Source organism: Lactuca virosa, chromosome 1 (genome assembly GCF_052849685.1).
Source record: "Lactuca virosa cultivar CGN04683 chromosome 1, Lactuca_virosa_CGN04683_v6, whole genome shotgun sequence".
NCBI lineage: Eukaryota > Viridiplantae > Streptophyta > Magnoliopsida > Asterales > Asteraceae > Lactuca > Lactuca virosa.
In genome coordinates, this window is record NC_136426.1 from 322,396,873 (window position 1) to 322,417,547 (window position 20,675).

General features: G+C 38.9%; 1 protein-coding gene across 1 annotated transcript; it reads right to left on the bottom strand.

The window, feature by feature from the left end:
* Positions 1–17,876: 17,876 nt before the first annotated feature.
* Positions 17,877–19,511, bottom strand: LOC145110284 (cytochrome b561 and DOMON domain-containing protein At5g47530-like). Its single transcript, XM_079047076.1, has 3 exons — positions 18,841–19,511; positions 18,463–18,717; positions 17,877–18,324 (listed from the first exon to the last, which is right to left on the bottom strand). The coding sequence occupies exons 1-3, from the start codon at positions 19,456–19,458 to the stop codon at positions 18,004–18,006; spliced, it is 1,194 nt and encodes a 397-aa protein (XP_078903202.1). The 5' UTR covers positions 19,459–19,511; the 3' UTR covers positions 17,877–18,003.
* Between the last annotated feature and the right edge of the window lie 1,164 nt (positions 19,512–20,675).

The following is a 20,675-nucleotide window of genomic DNA, read 5'->3' on the forward strand; positions in this document are numbered from 1 at the left end:
TCCTAAATCAAGACGACCACTCGACCGTCTCTCGTTCTGACGGAAAAATCTATAGCTGGGTTTCCCAACCCATCATCAGCTAATCGTGCATATACGAACCCAACTTCGGGAAGTTTACCCCTAACTCCCGTTCACGTGCTCCTCCGTCTAAACAACCACTTGGGCTGCTTTCCTTCTCAACAATGATGCGAAACCCAAACCAGTCACGCACTTACTTCTGCTCCTGACCACTCGGGTAGTTCTCCCCCACTTTGATCCCGCTAATTTCTTACAGCCCACAGCTTCAGGAAAGCATTCCCAATCCTTCCTATCATCTAACGATCGATCGGATGCCAACCAATACTTACTATTGCTAGTGCTCAAAAACTAACCAATACCGAATCCGAACCACTCTGAAAGACTAACAGAACACCTCCCGAGCCCCAGTCACACACTTGCTACAGTGACTGCATCCTGAGAACCTGCTCTAAAGGGAACATCTTCGAACTACTACACTAACATCCATAGTATGCAAATGGCATATAACTCAATCACAAAAAGGCCACAAAATTCTGAAATAGCGTTACCAATATCGATGCAGTTCTATAACAATAAATTCATGAACAAACGCTGAATTTGGAATACATACCAGCGATCTATTGCGGCTCAGTCTTGACTTCCTGCGGAACCATGGGCGCTGGAGCCTGAACTACCCTTCCCTGCTGGAGTATCTGCAATGGTACTGGAGCTGCCTTAACCCCTATACGGGGGCAATTCGCTCTGATGTGTCCAGGCTGATGACAACGATGGCACAACTCTTCCTCCAACAAGAATTCTTGACGCTTGTGACCCTTCCAACCGCACCTTCCGCACTTAGACCTGCTACAAACATCTTTTTGTGCCCCTTTGTCCTTTGTGGAACCGCCACGACCCTTTGGGTTTTCAACTCCTGCTACAGCCGAACTCAACTGCTCGGTTGGTTGATTCAGACCATGTTCCCGCTTCCTCTTTCCTAGGTGCACATCTAAACCAATCTCTTGCTCCCGAGTCACCCCGACTACTTCATCAACCGCCTGCGCAGTCGCTGTCTGACCTTGAAACCTGGCAGTCACCCTGTCAGTAACACGCTCGATAATGTCGGGTAACTCCTCACGTATGGCTCGCGAAACCTCCACAACGATCCCATCCTGTAGTGAACTCTTCTGTAAACAAGGTGCATAACCCACCTCCGATCCCTGACGACCAGAGCTAATAACCGAATCCTTCCTCCCGAGGGATCCCAGAGATCCATACACATCGGGCCCCAGAGGAGCCCCTAACCTCCCCGCAGCAATCTCGGCCCAGAAGGCCTCGAGGCGGCTATCCAAAAGCTCCATAACTCCCTCCTTGATTGTACCGAAGATCAAAGGAGTCTGATCCAGAATATTGCGCGTAATCTCAGTTGATACAAACTCTCTCATCTGCTCCTCGAGTTGACTGGCTCCTGAACCTGAGCCCGATCCTTCACCGGCACCTGAATCGCCAACTGGTCTACCCCAAAGTGTCACCATTCTGCAACATATCATAACTATCATTAACGTACACATCTCTACTGAGGGATCACACTCACACTACAAGTTTCCCGGTTTCATCTCGGCCCTTCTTGAATCGAGTACAGATCCTTTGCTTTCAGTAGTATGGGCCCATACTACCTGCCACATCTATCCGTACTTTCCTCAAGAATTGCCTCGACTACACCAAGTCCCTCTCACTGCTACTAACACTGCTCCCATCACTACTCTCATCTTAGGCTTGTCCTAGGGTAACCTCCAACTCACTCTCTGCCATCAGCTGCATAAGAAGTCCCTGTTATCTCCCTTAACTGACTCGCGAATACCATTACATATTGCTCAGACTAGATAATTCTTCGAATGAGAGGTCCTACCCTACAACGGTTAGACTCAAACGAGAGCTGCGAAATAGGGCGAGACCTAACCTTCTGAAATTATTTAGTCCTTGCAATATGTAACTTAGCATATTCGTTTACTAGTTAATTAGAGATAATTAGAACTCCTAAAAGCACAAAGCAAGCAGCATTCAGGCGTTGAGTACACATAATCAAGCATATACTACTCTGGCTATCATACTGACTAATCTATACTAGCATGCAGTTCTCAATAAGCTGGTACACATATAACAGGCACATAAGGCATCCTTCCTAGATCCTTAGCCCTAAACTAGCATGCAGTTCTCATAAAGCTGATACACATATAATAGGCACATAAGGCATCCTTCCTAGATCCTTAGTCCTAATCTAGCATGCAGTTCTCATAAAGCTGATACACATATAATAGGCACATAAGGCATCATTCCTAGATCCTTAGTCCTAATCTAGCATGCAGTTCTCATAAAGCTGATACACATATATTAGGCACATAAGGCATCCTTCCTAGATCCTTAGTCCTAATCTAGCATGCAGTTCTCATAAAGCTGATAATCATATCATAACATGAACTTGTATGGGTAATTTGGGAGTACTTACTTGAGCTCGGCTGATTGCATGCACCACACCCTTTTCTTTTTTCAAAGTTCTTTTCTTTCTAAAATTTCTTTTCGCTTTTTCTAAAACTCTTTTCTTATACTTTTTCTAAAATTGTTTCCTTTTCTCAAAATCCTTCAGAAAAATGAGTTTTTCTTTTGAAAATTTCATCCACTTCCTCAGTTTGAGTTCAGTCACACCCGAAAGTGTGCCTGAATCCCTCAAACCAAGGCTCTGATACCAACTTGTAACATCCCAAAAATACAGTCTAAAAATTTCGTTTTCATTTAATAATAAAACCATAGTCATCAAACATCATATAAAAATCATAAACGGTGTATCTCAAAATATCGTAACAATTGTCAAAATATCAGAGTATAAACATCCCAGGCTAAACAGATGGTGTGTGCACTGCAATCTTCCCGAGCTCATTTTTTTGAAAACTGAGTACCTGAAACCAAAACTGAAACTGTAAGCACGAAGCTTAGTGAGCTCCCCCAAACTACCACATACCATACAATAACATATAAAGCACATAATGGGCCTTGCCCACTGCATCGGACCGAAGTCCGAAACTAACTAGGGCCTTGCCCACTGCATCGGACCGAAGTCCGGAACTGACTAGGGCCTTGCCCACTGCATCGGACAGAAGTCCGGAACTGACTAGGGCCTTGCCCACTACATCAGACCGAAGTTCGGAACTGACTAGGGCCTTGCCCACTGCATCGGACCAAAGTCCGGAACTGACTAGGCCTCACCCACTGCATCGGACCGAAGTCCGGAACTGACTAGGGCCTCGCCCACTGCATCGGACCGAAGTCCGGAACTGACTGAACATAGCATAACATAGCATATAATATGAACACATATATTGCATACTGCATCAGACCATAGTCCGGAACACATAACACATACCATGCCTGTATCACAAAGACACCAAGCATACTGAACTACTGCATCAGACCGTAGTCCAGAACTACTACTAACTAAACGGGCCGGCATTGTGGCCGTAGACCCGTTCCTACTGGAAGGAAAACTCACCTCGTACTGCTGAAACTGCAGATAACCCTCTGGCTGATATCCAACAACTCTCCGAACTGCTGCTCCTCTAGCTCCCCGAGCTACCAATGCCAAATAATAGTAGTACTTAGCCTAACTGTCCTCAAGAAGTTAACTAAGTCAACTCTGGTCAAAGTCCTTGTCAAGGTCAAAGTCAACCTTCCAGTTGACTCGACTCGTCGAGTTGTTCTGCCAACTCGCCGAGTCCATGCTCCTCAAATCCCAAAACAACTCCGAATCCACTCGTCGAGTCTAGCGAGAACCCGACGAGTTCTCCTTCATCTAACACTTCGGGACTATCTTCAACCGACTCGCCGAGTTCATCCTTGAACTCGTCGAGTTCATCATCATCGTATGAATACCTAGGCCATGACTCGCCGAGTTGTATGAACAACTCGTCGAGTTCATCTTCCTAACTAAGAAGATTGTCTTGGACTCGTCGAGTTCCTCTTCGAACTCGTCGAGTACTATGATCTTCATGTCCATTACGGACCCAGTCTGGTTGAACCCTTTACTAACTCCACTCACTGATCTTCATGTCACTTAATCTTTGACACGGAACCCGCTCCGACTCGTCGAGTTCTTCCTTAGACTCGACGAGTTGATCCCCTTTGACTTAGGGTTTCCTTTTCTTTCTTGGTCTTTCTGATTCTAGGTGTTATAGTTGTTGGATTAGGTGTCTAAGCCCATAACTATAATTGGTATGTACTTGAATTGACAGCAGCACAGTCCTTTTGGGTTGCCCTCAACCTAGCAACTGGACAAGGAAATTATGAAAGGAGAGATATTAATTTATAAGATTAATAAATTAATATATATATATAAATGATTTATTAATATGTTAATGGATTAATATATTAATTAGAAATCATTATGTTTAATTAATTGTTAGCCAGAAATTAATCAGAATTGATTTTGGGGTTAAAAGAATTAATTATAAGGTGCAGGGACTAGTTTGCAATTATCTAATAGTTGAGTGGAAGGCTCTAGAACCCCCTTGGAAGAGGGTGGACGAAATCTTTAGGGGAAACCCTAATAATTTCGTCCATAGGGGCTTGGATAAGGCCCTTGGGTTTGCTTAGGCCCTAAGCAAAGGATAACTAAGGTTTCCCTTAAACCCTAGATCCCTCAGCTATATAAGGAGCCTCCTGGTTCATGTTTTTGTCACTCTTTCTTTTGAAGAAACCCTAAGGCCGAGATTTTGCATACTCCCTCTCCTCTCTCTCTCTTCTATTTTCCTTCTTGCTAGTTTGGGTGTGACTCCATTAGAGGCATTACACTTGTGGTGCTAAAGCTTCCAAGAAGATCAAGATCAAGATCAAGGGAATATCAATTGTTTGCTATAACAATTGAAAGGTATGTAAACCCTAAACCCTAGTTTACTATTTTCGATAATAGCCTCTCTCCTCTAGGGTTCTTGTATTGCAATTCAAAGTTGTATGTTCAATAGTTAAAACATAGATCCAAAGTAGGTTGCATGTGAACTTAGGAATTGTTTTTCTAGTTTATTTGTTGTACCTAAAACCCTTCAGTGGTATCAGAGCCATTGTTGTTTTAAATTGAATTGCTACAATTGTTGAATTGCAAATTAGGGTTTATAGCTATTAAACCCTAAAGGCCAAAATTTTCGATTTCTAGGGTTTTGGATCAAAGGTTTTTTTCGAAAACCCTAGCCTCCAAAGAACCCTAATCGAAATTAGGGTTAGGATTTTGAAAACCCTAGCCTCCTCCCTTATGAATTTCGAAATATGCTAAGAGGATAACTAGGGTTTCTTGTTTTTGGATAATTGTTACTTAATTAGATTAATTGGATAATTATCCTTACCCTATTTTTCGAAATTAGAGGGATAAGGATTAGGATTAAATTAATTGATTAATTTAATTAGATAATCCTTACAAGATTTAATAATTTGATTAATAGTTAATTAAAAGATAAATATTAAATCTAGTTAATTGGTTTATTTAAATTTAAATTTAATAGCTTAAATTTCGAAATTTATAAACCCTTGAAGTTTTAAAATGTTTTAAAACACACCTTATATATATATTATAATTAAAAGTTTAATATTATATATGTATAAGAATATGGTCAGTCAAATCGCTAGTATGCCTCATTCACGAAGCTAATCTATAAGGGGGGTATAAGGAAACTGCCTATAAAATGGTAGTTGAATGGGTGTCCACTCTCACCCACCGCTTCCTTGATTAGTGGAGGGTCGTTAGCAGAACGGATTTGATAGGACAACTACTTCTCATTAAAAGTATAATGATATTAAAGAAAGTACTAGAACATTATTTTCAAAATCCCAACTCTAGTTACTTTAGGAAAAATGTGAAAAGTATGCTAATCCATGAAATTGCACATTATGCTTTATTGGTCGTTAGTGGAGCGTGTGTGGTTAACCAGCACACTAAAAGGCACTAATAAAGAGTAGTAATGGGTATCTCATAATTGTCATTTTGATGGAGCGTGTGTGGTTTACCAGCACATCAATAGTTAATGATAAAGACAATGAGGTTACCAAGCACATTTGCATGGTTATTCACATCTTGTTTGTGATCCTCGGCATCCCAGTCACAAATAGAAGAGCATAATCTGAGATTAAAACATGCCATTGAATAGTTTCAATGTATCTCAAAAGAATTAGGAATTTCACTTCGTTTGTTTCGTCTAATGGTGGAATTGGTGAATCGTCATTCACCTACCTTTATGAAATTTGCACTTGGATCTCGGCATCCCATTTCTGAGTTGTGAATCTTCATAGTTGGATCCTAACCTTGATATTATATCTTTGGGTTATTTTATTAAGGTATCTTGAAATCTAACTAAAACTTTCTTTCTTTTTAGATGTCTACTCCTGGAAACACTTCTGCTTCGTCCTCCTCCAACCAAAACTTCTCTTTGCTCAATATTTGCTCCAAAGTCGTTATGGATGGCTCAAACTATAACGATTGGATGCGCAACATCAAGATGGCTCTTCGTTTCGAGAACAAAGAATATGTTCTTGAAAAGGAGCTCAAAGAGCTTGATGAGAATGAAGCTACTCCTGAAGATCTTGCTGCCTACAAGAAACATTACGATGATGCTACCAAAGTGGCATGCATCATGGTGGCAACTATGTCCCCAGAACTGCAGAGGTACTATGAGGACTACTGGCCTTTCGAGATGAACAAGGACCTTATGGAAAAGTACCATAAGCGAGCTCGTCAAGAAAAGTTCGAAGTAGTCAAGTCACTCATGGCTTGTAAGATGAAAGATGGGGAGTCAGTTGTGTCACATGTGCAAAGAATGCAATGCTACATAGAGCGTTTGGTCAAGCTCAATATTCACTTTGATGAGGAATTGGCCATTGACATGGTCTTGAACTCACTTCCTGAATGTTATGGTCAGTTTATTCTAACTTACCATTTGAACAATACTGAGCAGACCTTGGCCCAATTGCACAACTTGTTGCAGACAGCTGAGGCAGGGATGAAGGGTAAAAGTATACCCTCCACACCTACGAGTGCCCCTGTTTTGGCTATTGGACAGGGAAAGGGGAAAAAGAGGAAAGGTCCTCCCACGCAAAACTGGAAGAGCAAGGCTCAAGCTGGGTCATCTAGTAATGGCCCAAAGGCTAAGCCCAATGGTTCCACTCCCCATGTTTCTGATCCAAAAGAGGCAGTTTGCTTTTACTGCAACCAAAAAGGGCATTGGAAGAGATCTTGCCCACAATATCTGCAAGATATCAAGGATGGCAAAGTGAAGCCATCTTCGGCAGGTATTTACACTATTTCTGCTAATAACTCATTATCTTCTCGTTCATGGGTCCTTGACACAGGATGTGGTTTTCATATCTGTTCTGATTTGCAGGGTCTAAAGGAAAGTGAGGAGATAGAGCGAGGAAGGATAAACCTGATCATGGGAAACAAAAAGTCTTCACCAGTAACCAAGATCGGAGTTTATCAGCTTCTGCTTAGTAATGATGTTAGATTAGATTTAATAAATTGTTGCTATTCGTCTGAGATGACGAGAAACATTATTTCATTTCATGCATTGTTCAGACAAGGTTTTACATATTCTTTTAATGATTTGAATGGTTCAATTTCTGTTTATAAGAATGGTGTTTTTATGTTTGAAGCTTTGCCTTGTAATGGTGGGTATGAAACAGTGACTTGTGTTGATAGCCTAGGAAATAGTGTACTTAATATTGACTTGTCTAATAGTGTAGACAAGGCATGCTTGTGGCATTGTCGTCTTGGACACATTAACAAGAAACGCATAGCCCAACTCCAAAAGGATGGAGTGTTGGAATCATTTGACCTAAAGTCAGATGATATGTGTGAATCTTGTCTTTTGGGAAAGATGACAAAATCACCATTCACAGGGTCTTGTGAAAGAGGTGAAGGTCTGTTGGATCTCATACACACAGATGTGTGTGGGCCCTTCAGATCAACTACAAGAGATGCTAATCGATTCTATGTGACTTTCACTGACGATTATAGCAGATATGGATATATCTACTTGATCAAGCATAAGTCAGAAACTTTTGAAAAGTTCAAAGAGTTTAAACATGAAGTCGAAAATCAATTGGGCAGAAAGATAAAGATACTTAGATCCGATAGAGGCGGGGAGTATCTTAGTATCGAGTTTAACGACTATCTGAAAGAATGTGGGATAGTCTCACAATTGACTCCTCCTAGGACACCACAGTTAAATGGTGTAGCTGAGAGGCGCAATCGAACCTTGTTAGACATGGTTCGTTCTATGATGAGTCGGGCTTCGCTTCCTATTCACTTGTGGGGGTATGCCTTAGAGACAGCCGCCCACATCCTCAATCTTGTCCCTACAAAGAAGGTTGCCAAAACACCTCACGAAATGTGGACAGGGAAAGTTCCCTCGTTAGCACATATTAAAGTCTGGGGTTGTGAAGCTTTCGTAAGACGAGAGACTCACGACAAGCTAGCAGCTAGAAGTGAGAAATGTGTTTTCATTGGTTACCCAAAGCAGTCTTTTGGATATTTGTTCTACTGGCCTAGTGAAAACGTGGTCTTTGTAGCACGAAGAGGAGTCTTTCTTGAAAGAGAGCTCATATTCAAAGAGGACAGTGGGAGCACTATTGACCTTGAAGAAATTCAAGAGTCAGCCAATGAAGGAACCTTAGATGACACTAGCACTCAACCAGAGGAAACAGTTCCTGTTGAACCAATTGATAACTCATTACCTCTTAGAAGATCCACTAGGGTGAGTGTGCCACCTGAGTTGTATGGTTTTCATATTACTTCAGATGGTGACACATTCATAAGTGACAGAACACTGGTAAACTTAGATGAACCAGTCACTTATAAGGAAGCAATGGCAGGCCCAGAGGCTTCCAAGTGGAAAGAGGCAATGGACAGCGAGATTAAGTCCATGTATGACAACCAAGTTTGGAATTTGGTTGATAGTGCACCAGGTCGCAAGACAGTTGGGTGCAAATGGATCTTCAAGAAGAAGACAGACATGGATGGGAATGTGCATATATTCAAGGCTCGACTGGTTGCAAAAGGTTTTACTCAAACCCCAGGGGTTGACTATGATGAGACTTTTTCGCCAGTGGCTAAGATTAAATCTATTAGGATATTGCTCGCCATAGCTGCCTTTCATGATTATGAAATCTGGCAGATGGATGTCAAAACTGCTTTCCTTAATGGGAAGTTGGCTGAAGATGTTTACATGAGTCAGCCAGAGGGTTTTGTTGATGCAAAGTTTCCCAATAGAGTGTGCAAGCTTGAGAAATCCATTTATGGATTGAAACAAGCATCTCGCAGTTGGAATCTTTGCTTCCATGAGAAAGTCAAAGAGTTTGGTTTCTCTAGAAGTGAAGATGAGTTTTGTGTGTATATCAAGGCTAGTGGGAGTATAGTAACTTTTCTGGTGTTATATGTCGATGACATATTACTCATTGGTAACGACGTTCCAACCTTGAAAGAGGTTAAGTCTTGGCTTGGAAAGTGTTTTGCAATGAAAGACCTTGGAGAAGCTGCCTATATTCTTGGGATTAGAATATTGAGAGATAGAAAGAAGAGACTAATTGGACTTAGTCAGAGCACATACTTGGATAAGGTACTAAAGAGGTTTAGTATGGAAAATTCCAAGAAGGGAGAGCTACCTATCCAGAGCAATACCAAATTGAGTAAGACTCAATGCCCGAGTACAGATGTTGAAATAGATGACATGAGTCGTGTACCTTATGCTTCCGCTGTCGGATCGATCATGTACGCTATGACATGTACTCGCCCTGATGTGGCATTTGCTTTGAGCATGGTCAGTCGCTATCAGGGAAACCCAGGTAGAGCTCATTGGGTAGCAGTTAAGAATATACTCAAGTATTTGCGAAGGACAAAGGACTGGGTCCTTGTGCTTGGTGGCAGTGATACTTTGAGAGTAGATGGTTACAGTGATGCCAGCTTTCAGACGGATAGAGATAACTTCCGTTCTCAGTCAGGCTGGGTGTTTTTACTGAATGGAGGAGCAGTTACTTGGAAGAGTTCCAAGCAAAATACGGTGGCTGATTCTACTTGTGAATCAGAGTACATAGCAGCAAGTGAAGCGTCGAAAGAAGCAGCTTGGTTGAGGAACTTCATCGGGGATCTCGGAGTTGTTCCAACCATCCAGGAGCCTATGGAGCTGTTCTGCGATAATGAAGGATCGGTTGCCTTGACAAAGGAACCGAGAGATCATGGTAAGACCAGACATATCGACAGAAAGTACCATTTCATTAGACATAGAGTTGAAGAAGGCCATCTTATAGTAAAGAGGGTGTCATCTGAAGATAACCCAGCAGATCCCCTCACAAAGGGTCTGAGTAGGGCTAAGCATATTCAGCATGCTCGGAGCATAGGACTGAAAGATGATATTAGTAGTTAGATTAGTTTTTGAAACTTGTAACAAAGTAAATGTAATTGACTTTTGGTGATTAAATAATAAAGTATTATTTATAAGTTTGGCTACTACCTTTTGTCAATTGTTTATTATTGTGTTTCATATTTTGCATGTTTTACTTCCTGAATAATGAGATTATTCAAACTCCACAGTCGCTCGTACTCTTGGAAGTAAGTAGTGAATTAAGACTGTCATGAATTGGATTGCAGATTGTCTAAGGATAGACATGGCAATAGAATTGCTGCAATGTTCATGAGTACTCAGAAATTGAGATTTGAGTATTGGATAAACCCACGCTCAGAGTATTACTTCATGGAATTCATCACGAGTAATACTGAGACGATAATATCTTATAATCTTGAAACGAAGATATATGAGTTGTAATTTACAAGTCGGTTGTGCATTGGTGATACGAAAACGCATCAGTAACTTGGTGTTATAAAACGTATTGTCATGCATAATTTGATGAGTAAAAGATACAAGCATATGAGTCAACGTTTATTCGTTCCTTTTGCCCTAACAGGAAAAGCGATATCTGTGGGCCCCTCGATGATTTGGTGTTGACTTATGTGCTGGGCCCAGCCAGGACTAAATTGATGTGTTCGATTAGAAGTCCTACATCATCACAAATCAGGAATCGGGAAACATAGATTCTGGACAAACAGATTGATTACATTCCATGTCTTTTGTCTGGGGATATCAAGCAGAACGAAGGGTTATATGATCACTTATCTTAGGACACGTAACTGACTGGGTCAGAGTTCGGCAGCAGCTTTTGGAAGCTACAATTTGCTGGTCAAATTTAGAAGGCATACTAGCAATTATAGTTACAGACTTATCCAAGTGGGAGACTGTTGGATTAGGTGTCTAAGCCCATAACTATAATTGGTATGTACTTGAATTGACAGCAGCACAGTCCTTTTGGGTTGCCCTCAACCTAGCAACTGGACAAGGAAATTATGAAAGGAGAGATATTAATTTATAAGATTAATAAATTAATATATATATAAATGATTTATTAATATGTTAATGGATTAATATATTAATTAGAAATCATTATGTTTAATTAATTGTTAGCCAGAAATTAATCAGAATTGATTTTGGGGTTAAAAGAATTAATTATAAGGTGCAGGGACTAGTTTGCAATTATCTAATAGTTGAGTGGAAGGCTCTAGAACCCCCTTGGAAGAGGGTGGACGAAATCTTTAGGGGAAACCCTAATAATTTCGTCCATAGGGGCTTGGATAAGGCCCTTGGGTTTGCTTAGGCCCTAAGCAAAGGATAACTAGGGTTTCCCTTAAACCCTAGATCCCTCAGCTATATAAGGAGCCTCCTGGTTCATGTTTTTGTCACTCTTTCTTTTGAAGAAACCCTAAGGCCGAGATTTTGCATACTCCCTCTCCTCTCTCTCTCTTCTATTTTCCTTCTTGCTAGTTTGGGTGTGACTCCATTAGAGGCATTACACTTGTGGTGCTAAAGCTTCCAAGAAGATCAAGATCAAGATCAAGGGAATATCAATTGTTTGCTATAACAATTGAAAGGTATGTAAACCCTAAACCCTAGTTTACTATTTTCGATAATAGCCTCTCTCCTCTAGGGTTCTTGTATTGCAATTCAAAGTTGTATGTTCAATAGTTAAAACATAGATCCAAAGTAGGTTGCATGTGAACTTAGGAATTGTTTTTCTAGTTTATTTGTTGTACCTAAAACCCTTCAATAGTTTCCTTGGGCCCATTATGGCTTCATTGGGCCCACTAGGGTTTTATGCATCCCAGACGAATCAAACACACCAAGGCGAAGCACACCGCCACCCGTCACGGCGGCTGGTGGCGGCAGCCACCACCCTACGTTGGTGGTGACGGATTTTTCCTTTACTATTCCGATTGGTTACAATTTACAATACAATCCAAATACACACACACTAATACCACACACACGCACACTAATAAACACACACACACACACACACAACCACCCTAGTGGTGGCCGGCGGTGGCAGCCACCATGGCTGGCGGCCATGGTGGTTTTCTTCTCCATTTCCCGTCCATCAAAACACACACACGATATACACAGCAACGGAAGAACATCCACCTCTTCTTTTGCTTGAAAAGGGAACCCAATCACCTACATGAGGTGGGCGGCGGCGGCAGCGGTAGCTTCGTCTTCAACGGGACAGCTCATCGACGGGTCGTCACAGTGCTACGGACGAAGAAGAAGCAGCGAAGGGCGGCACCGACGACGTGTTCGACGACAAGACAGAACGAGGAGGGCGCGCTTCAGAGAATGACGACATGCAGTCGCGGCGTCGACCTATATCTGTCCGGGGATTCATCGGCGGCCACTGCGGTGGCGTGGGTTGGTGGCCCACGACCTCACCGGCGGAGGGAAGATGGCGGCTGGAGGCTTAACTCCAAAGAAGTGGAAACGAGGCTTCAACCGGGAGTAACAACGGCGACAACCCCGGTGACAGCTCCGCTCACCTGACATCCAATACAACACGACGTCAGCCAGAGAGGGGCTACCGCCAGCCTCAAATCGTCGGTACAACAGCGTATTCGATCTTGGTGGGTTGTTCCGACCGTTCACGACGTCATAGTCGGCATGGGCTGTGATGGTGGTGCTCGATGACACAGTGCTGGAGGAGTGGGGCGGCGGTCGGACTTAATGAAGCAGGCGGCGGTCGAGCCTGTCTTCAACAATGGTGGCGGCTCCAAAAATGGTCTCTTAAGTTTAGGGTTTGTTAAGTTTTCTTTTTTAAATGAGGGGGAAGAAGGTGACGGGGAAGGGAGCCGGGTTTAAGTCCCGCTCCATACAAACTTAAACGCATTTTACATATTTGGCCCCTCCACATGAAATCTTTTCAAAATAAATCCAATAGTTACCCAACAGCCCCTCCTTCTACAAAACCTTTTCAACATAGGTCCAAAAGTTACTCTTTAGCCCTTATTTCAATAAATTCTTTACAAACTAAGTCCCAAAATTACACTTTACCCCTGGAGGTTCAAATCTTGTCGTTTAGCTTCCCAAAACCAATTCCCAACTAATTATTATTAAATTTTTGGACTCTAATAACATAAAATAATAATAAATTACTTCTCGGGGTTACAGGTTTATTATTTAATTATTTTATTTTAAATGGGATGTTACACAGCACCCAGAACCTCTCCATAAGGTTGGAAATGGATTTTTTCAAAAAGTCATGAAACTACGTTAGAAATAGAAACGAAGTTTCAGAAGAATTAAGAAATCTATAAAATCTCATATCACAAATGAATAGGAGAAATACAACTTGCTTAAGAACAATAATAAAAGATGCAAAATCAGAAAATGGTATCAATGAAAATCAGATGAGTTTTGATATTGAGATAGAATTAAGATATACCTTCTATATTTGTCTGTGTGGAATCGCCTCCTTCCAAATACTCATCCTTATCTCTACTATAAACCAACCATCAAATAAAGTTAGGGTTTTTCTTATAGGGTGACAACGACAAAATCAGATGAATGGAACTTCAAAAACGTGAACAGGGCAAAGGAGCTACAACGAAAAAAAATTCAAATAGAATAATAATCAAGTTAAAGACATACATACACAAACGTTAAGTCGAGTCAACACCGATGAACACAACTGCGACGATTTGTTTTCACTCGAGAGCCGACGATTCCAACAGTAGTATTGGCGATTTTGTTAGTGGGTTTGTTCTGAAGCCTTCCATCTCATATTGGAAGTGCGGGTGAGAGTTGTTGGTTCAAAACTCGATCATCAGATAGATGTTAGAGGTTGGTCTAGTTAGAGTGCATGTATAGGTGTCGGAAAAGTTAGGGTTTGGCGGGAGATGGAATAGCCAGAGGAAAACTGATGAAGCTAGTTTCTTGTAGCCGACGGTGACACAAATAAGAAAAGTGGGAAGATCGATAAGAATAAAAGGAAGGTGCATCAGCGACAAAAGCTAAACTGTAAAGCTTTGAGAGAATCTGAAGCAGCCGATGGTTTTGTGGTGGTTGTGTTTAGAAGTGACGTTCAGAAATGGATGGATCTAGAAAAAAAATCATGGGAAGCACAGGAACCGAGGCAGAACCGGTTGAGGGAGACGTGGGAGCGACACGTATCAGCCCCATCCTTATCTTTACAACGCTTTACACCACTGTTAATAATTTCAGGGACCAACTTGCCAATATCACAAACTTTAGTGCCAAAAATCTGAACCACTAAAAATATGAAAACTTATGGACCAGTTTTGCCAAAAGACCAGCATGTTCACTATTCAATGAGTTGGTCATCTTTAATATATATATATATATATATATATATATATATATATATATATATATATATATATATATATATATATATATATATATATATATATATATATAGGGAGAAGATCAAATGAGAACACCTAAAAGGTTGAGAACGCGAGAACAATTCTGGACCAATCAATATATAAAGGTATACTAGTAATTGTATATTTTAATTAAATTAAAATAAAATAAAATTCAATCAAATTCCCTTAAATTTAGGATCAGTTACCAAAAAAGAAATAAATATTCAATTTTTTATTTTTCTTATTAATGGAATATAAAAAACATTTTTATCAAAATTTATTTTAAAACTGAAAAAAAATTCTTAAAAAAATCAAATTTTTTTCTCCTATTTCACGTTTTTTTTTGTGTTCAAAAAAATGAATAGAAATCGAATACCAAATTAGTACATTTGTATTCATAAATGATTTTTTTTTTCAAAAAACCTGATACTACTCCAATCACAAATAAATGCACATCAATTTACAAGTAATCCAATTTCTTTTTTTAATCAATTGAAAATAAAAAAGTGTAAAAATTATCATTTCTCCATAAAAAGAATACCTCTAATCATAAATAAATATACTCATTAACACATGCTTACACTGTTATTCACAAATGAATACACTGTTATTAACAAATAAGTACCTTGTTATTCAGAATTGAATAAATGAATACCTCTAATCATAAATAAATACATTCATTCACTATTATTCACAAATGAATACACTGCTATTCACACATGAATTATTCATTCACTGTTATTCACACATGAATGCACTGCTATTCACAGATAAATATAAATTTTCATTCTTCCATTTCCTCTCACACTCCCTTCTTTTTCTCCTGTCTTCGAGGTGCAACAAAAACACCCCCACTAGAGGTGTTTGCTGGTGGTTTCCAGCGAGCCAAGGGCAACAGCCCCCTCCGTTTTCTCCGACTGTTTTATGACACACCAAGCAACCCAAACACCCCCTGCCACTCCACTACTGCGATGAACCACCAAATCGGTAGAGGTGCTCCATATTCTTCTTTCTTCGCTCCTGAAACAATTTCATACTTCATCATTTCATGTTCTTGATAGAAAACCCCAAAATCATTTCATGTTCTTGATAGAAAACCCCAAAATCAGAATTAAATACAATTAACAATCAATTAAATGAAGCAAATTTAGTAAATGAAGAGATTGAACAAAATATAAAATACATATGAATTTCTATAATTGTAATTATATTCATAAATGAATACACTTCTGATGATGTAAATCAATAGAACGAAAATTAGATGAAAAGGTTGAAGGGAGTGTAAGGTTACCTTTGAGCTTAATGGAAAGGGGTTTTTCCCAAAAAAAAAACAAGAAAAATCAAAGCTTCCAAAAAATAGCCAATTGATCTACTCAATCCACAATCATGCTCCAGATATCCCCCACCCATCACTATCCCAGGTTTGTATTTCAACTTCGTCCCTATCAATTCAACGAGTAAATCGATTTCAAACTATCGTTCACTTTGAATGAACATAGAGTTAACTTCAACTACAATAAAAATTAGCCCTATATTCTCTTCAATTTCTATTTTCCTAGTACGTAAACAAGAACATTCAAAAAATTGGAACATGAAATTAGAAAAAGAAAGAGAAAACCTAGGATTACCAGTTTCGTTGATTTCGACATGACAGTCATCGGAGATTGTCTCGAGAAGGCGGAGAAACGAGACCTCATGAGGAAGGAGTCCAAGCCAGGTGGCATCGACACAGATATCATCGATTAGAATCGGTATTGAAGCGAGAGGTGATAGAAGTAGTCGTTGCCTTAGGTTTTGACTACCTTTAAGCTTCATATACGATACCTTCCTCATCTTTTCTTTTCATTAACAACACCTTTACCCTAACCCTAGCGCCGATCTTCGCTGGACTTTCTTCTTCTGAAGCGGAAGCCGATGTCGGATCGTCGATGATTGCCGTGGAACTGGAATCCAATGTCACTGATTTGATACGTGGATTCAAACCTAAAGTTGGGGTAAGACGGCAGTGGAGCGATCGACGGGAAGAGAGGAAAGAAAAGGGACCCGAATTCATTGAGAGAGGCGTTTATTTTGAAACCCTAGAGAGAGATCGAGGGAGATAAAGATACGGGATTATGAAAGGAAAGAGGAGAGAGGGTGAGAAATTGTAGGAAAAAGGTAAATTTGCAATTCCTATTATGCCCTTCTGGCAATTTAAAAGTTACACTTTAATGCCTGTAGTTTTAGAATTTATCATAAATCGCCCATTTAATAATAGCCTTAGATCTAAATATTTAAATGGTCCAGATCTGTTCTCGCGTTCTCAACCTTTTAGGTGTTCTCACTTGATCCTACTTTTATATATATATATATATATATATATATATAAGTGGTACTAAATTGATATTATTTTTCCGTTCCGAACAATAAAAATTATACCAAAAGGAGAAGTATAATATTAATAAAAATACTGTTTTTGAGGCATTTCTTTGGCCATCTTAAAATAAAAATTATACCAAAAGGAGAAGTATAATATTAATAAAAATACTGTTTTTGAGGCATTTCTTTGGCCATCTTAAAATATAATATGATAAATCAAATATCTTTATAAATCAAATTTCTTTGTTTATATAGGTTTTGTTACTAGATTAAGACAAATATCAAAATTAATAGAAATGTTTATATAGGTTTTGTTACTAGATTAAGACAAATATCAAAATTAATAGAAAAAAACAATTAGTGAATTTCATATATCATTTTTTAGATGAATAGAAAGATGTACAGAAAAAAAAATATAAAATGATATTTAACAAAATATAGAATGACTCTTCAAATATACTCAAGGATTAGAACCAAATGCATACAATTCCCTGAACTCCATCTCCATTTTGTTACTTATTAGAGGATAAGTGTCAAAAATCAATAGAGAAATTAAAAATAATAATAATTAATGGATCCAAATGTTAACTTTTTAGATGAATAGATTTTTTTTAGATAAATAGAAAGACGTATAGAAACAAAATTAATTTGTCTAGTATATACTTAAGCATTAGAACCAAATGCATACAACCCTAAACTCCATCTCTATGTATGTTTGATCGATACAATACTATTCAACAATAAGCCTAAAATGATGTATTATATACCAATCACCAAATGTATATGCGAGAAAAGAAAAATATAAGAATAAAAATATTAAAAAAAAAACAAAATCATCAAACCAATTTGAGTGACATGTCTCAAACCCTCCCATTAGTAACCCCTCCATATCCGTTATGCCCATTGCTACCATTACTCATCTTCTGTGCTTTTTCAGCCTTCTTCCTCCTCCAAACCACAAACCATGTGTAAGCTTCCAAAACCAGCGCTACAATGGCTACCCCTATGATAATTCCTGTATACCCTCTCTTCCATTTCTTCTCTGGGTTCAAAATGTCAAAGCCTTTGAATATATTGATGATTCCAAGAACAATAATGCTGTATCCAAGTGAATGATGATATATATTCCAATATATTCTGTATTTGTGATCCTTCTTTGGCCTCACAAGCAAAGCAATCACCTACACACGCATATATGTACACAAAATTCTTGTTAAAATAACAACATTATTGGCCTTTCTGTTTCTATAGTTAATTAAAGTCTTTAAATTTTTTAATATGTGTATATATGACGTTAGAGAATTATCTAGAAGAGGTACCTGGAGGGTGGCCAAACAGAAAAGGATGATGCCGATGACTCTGTGGGAGGTGAACTGGATTCCCGGAGATTGGCTTCCTAGCCGGATTCCGGTGGCCCAGCCGGCAACTCCGATGATGTATCCAGCGGTTTGGCAAGTAACATGAAGGTAAAACCAAGCAGGGTCGGCTGATTGAAACACTCTTACATATCTTGCCAGTATAGCCCCTAGAGGCATCATAATACCCCAGCTGATTGCATTAAGTACTCCATGAATCTGCACATATGACGTCCAAATCAAGTTAATTAATAGCCATAGCATCTCTCTCTCTCTCTCTCTCTCTCTCTCTCTCTCTCTCTCTCTCTCTCTCTCTCTCTCTCTCAAAGTTTCAGAACTTACATTTCTTTTCTTGTTTTTTGAACTGCTTCCGGCTGCTAGAGCACTCCCAGACTCTCCTGAAAGAACATTTAATGATGCCATAGATTTAACATTATTACCAGTGGTAGCATGGGCCACAGGAGAACTTCCTGAAAGCTGACCATCTTGCCAAACTTGATTCAGGTTCGTGCTCGCATTTTGCAGACTCAAAGTAGCAAAAATAATCATCTCATTGTTGGAATAAGTGGCAGATAAGTCAGAAACCGGGAAACTCAGGTCGCCTTCCTGCAACTGCGTGGTGTAGCCTGTAACAGGCGCCGTGTACGCCCTCATCTTCCCATCGGATTGCTGGAAGGCCACAAGTGCTTGTGAGCCAATCATGCCTTGAGAAGTTGGATTGATTGCCCATGCGATCCATCGTGAAGAACCAATGTTGGTGTGGCGATATGCGATTCTGAGTGTTTTGGAAGATGGGTTGTATGTATAATGGAGAAAAGAGTTTAAAACTGGGAGGTCATTGCAGGCACTGAAAACCTTGTTGCTTGCAAAGGCATAGGTAGAACAAGTTTGAGCAAATGATGATGAAAACAATGTCGTTATGGCAAATGACAAAAATACCCCTCTTAGCCCAACCCCCATTTCAGATTTCGTTTGTGTAAAATCTTTAAGAGATAAAGAACAAATCCAAACACTCTCACATCACAAATCTTGATTTGTCAACTGGTGTAGTTTATATAGGTGGGGGACGTGGGGTAATGTGTTAGGTTAGTTTGGTAAAGAAGGTGAACAAATATTCAACTTTTTTCAAATAAAACATATCAGATATGCATTTACAATTTTAGTATATCTAAATTTATTAACCATCGTAGACATATTTAAATTTGTTATATGTGATTTATATTTTTTAATTACTTTATCAAGTAGTTTTATCAACTAGTTTTATAAAATATTATTTTTTTATCGGGTAACTATTAACTTTTTAGCTAAAAGCTTGGTTTATAATTATCAATTAGCTTTTAGGGCATCCGCAATGCATTGAACTCCATAAAGTTCAATGAATTGTCACATCATCTTTCTATAATCCATACATCTCTATCATTTTTTTCGTACAATGTATTGAATTCTACAAAGTTCAATAAAATGTTAAAATCTGTAAACAATTCCGTGTGAATACTGAAAACCAAAGTCGGTTATTCATTGATTAAATTACGGTAATTTTTAAGATGTTATCGATTCCAATGTAAAAGCAATATTATAACTTTCTATCAACATCATGAATCAATGGTTATAGGACTAAAGCGAAATCGACAACTGACCTACAGGGCTACATTTATAATTTACTTGAAACATACTAATTAATAACATGATCCTCGAATGGTAAAATGTGATTTTCTGTACCATGATTTGAAAAACAATTTATCTTACTAGTGAGTCCCTACCAAATTTGAAAACAACGTAACCTAGGAATTGTGTTTTGAGGAAGATTAAAAAGTTGTTTCTCTTTAAATCTTCATGTTCAGTTTTTTCGCTTTGATCATAGAATAGAGATATTAATTATAGTAACAAAATCAACATGTTTTGCAAGTGTTCAAATTTATTACAAACTTGACTATTGATGATTTATATTTACTACATATAATTTATTTATCATGATTTTTAAACATCACAATAATCATTTTGATCGATACACCTCATATGTATTATCATGTTAAGTACTCTAGTATTTTATATATCATAGGTACTGTTGGCGAGAGCGATTTTCGGGATTGATTTGTCAAATCTTCCATCTCCAATTTGGTATATATTCGATAGTTAGAGGTTAACAAATTAAGATAATTTTGTATTTCCATATATCT

Excerpts from the sequence above, each read along its gene's own strand:
- LOC145110284 (XM_079047076.1), bottom strand. The coding sequence starts at position 19,458 with ATGGGGGTTGGGCTAAGAGGGGTATTTTTGTCATTTGCCATAACGACA. Across the intron at positions 18,718-18,840 it reads CAAAAAACAAGAAAAGAAAT|ATTCATGGAGTACTTAATGC; the intron begins GTAAGTTCTGAA and ends TCATATGTGCAG. Across the intron at positions 18,325-18,462 it reads TCTGTTTGGCCACCCTCCAG|GTGATTGCTTTGCTTGTGAG; the intron begins GTACCTCTTCTA and ends ATGCGTGTGTAG.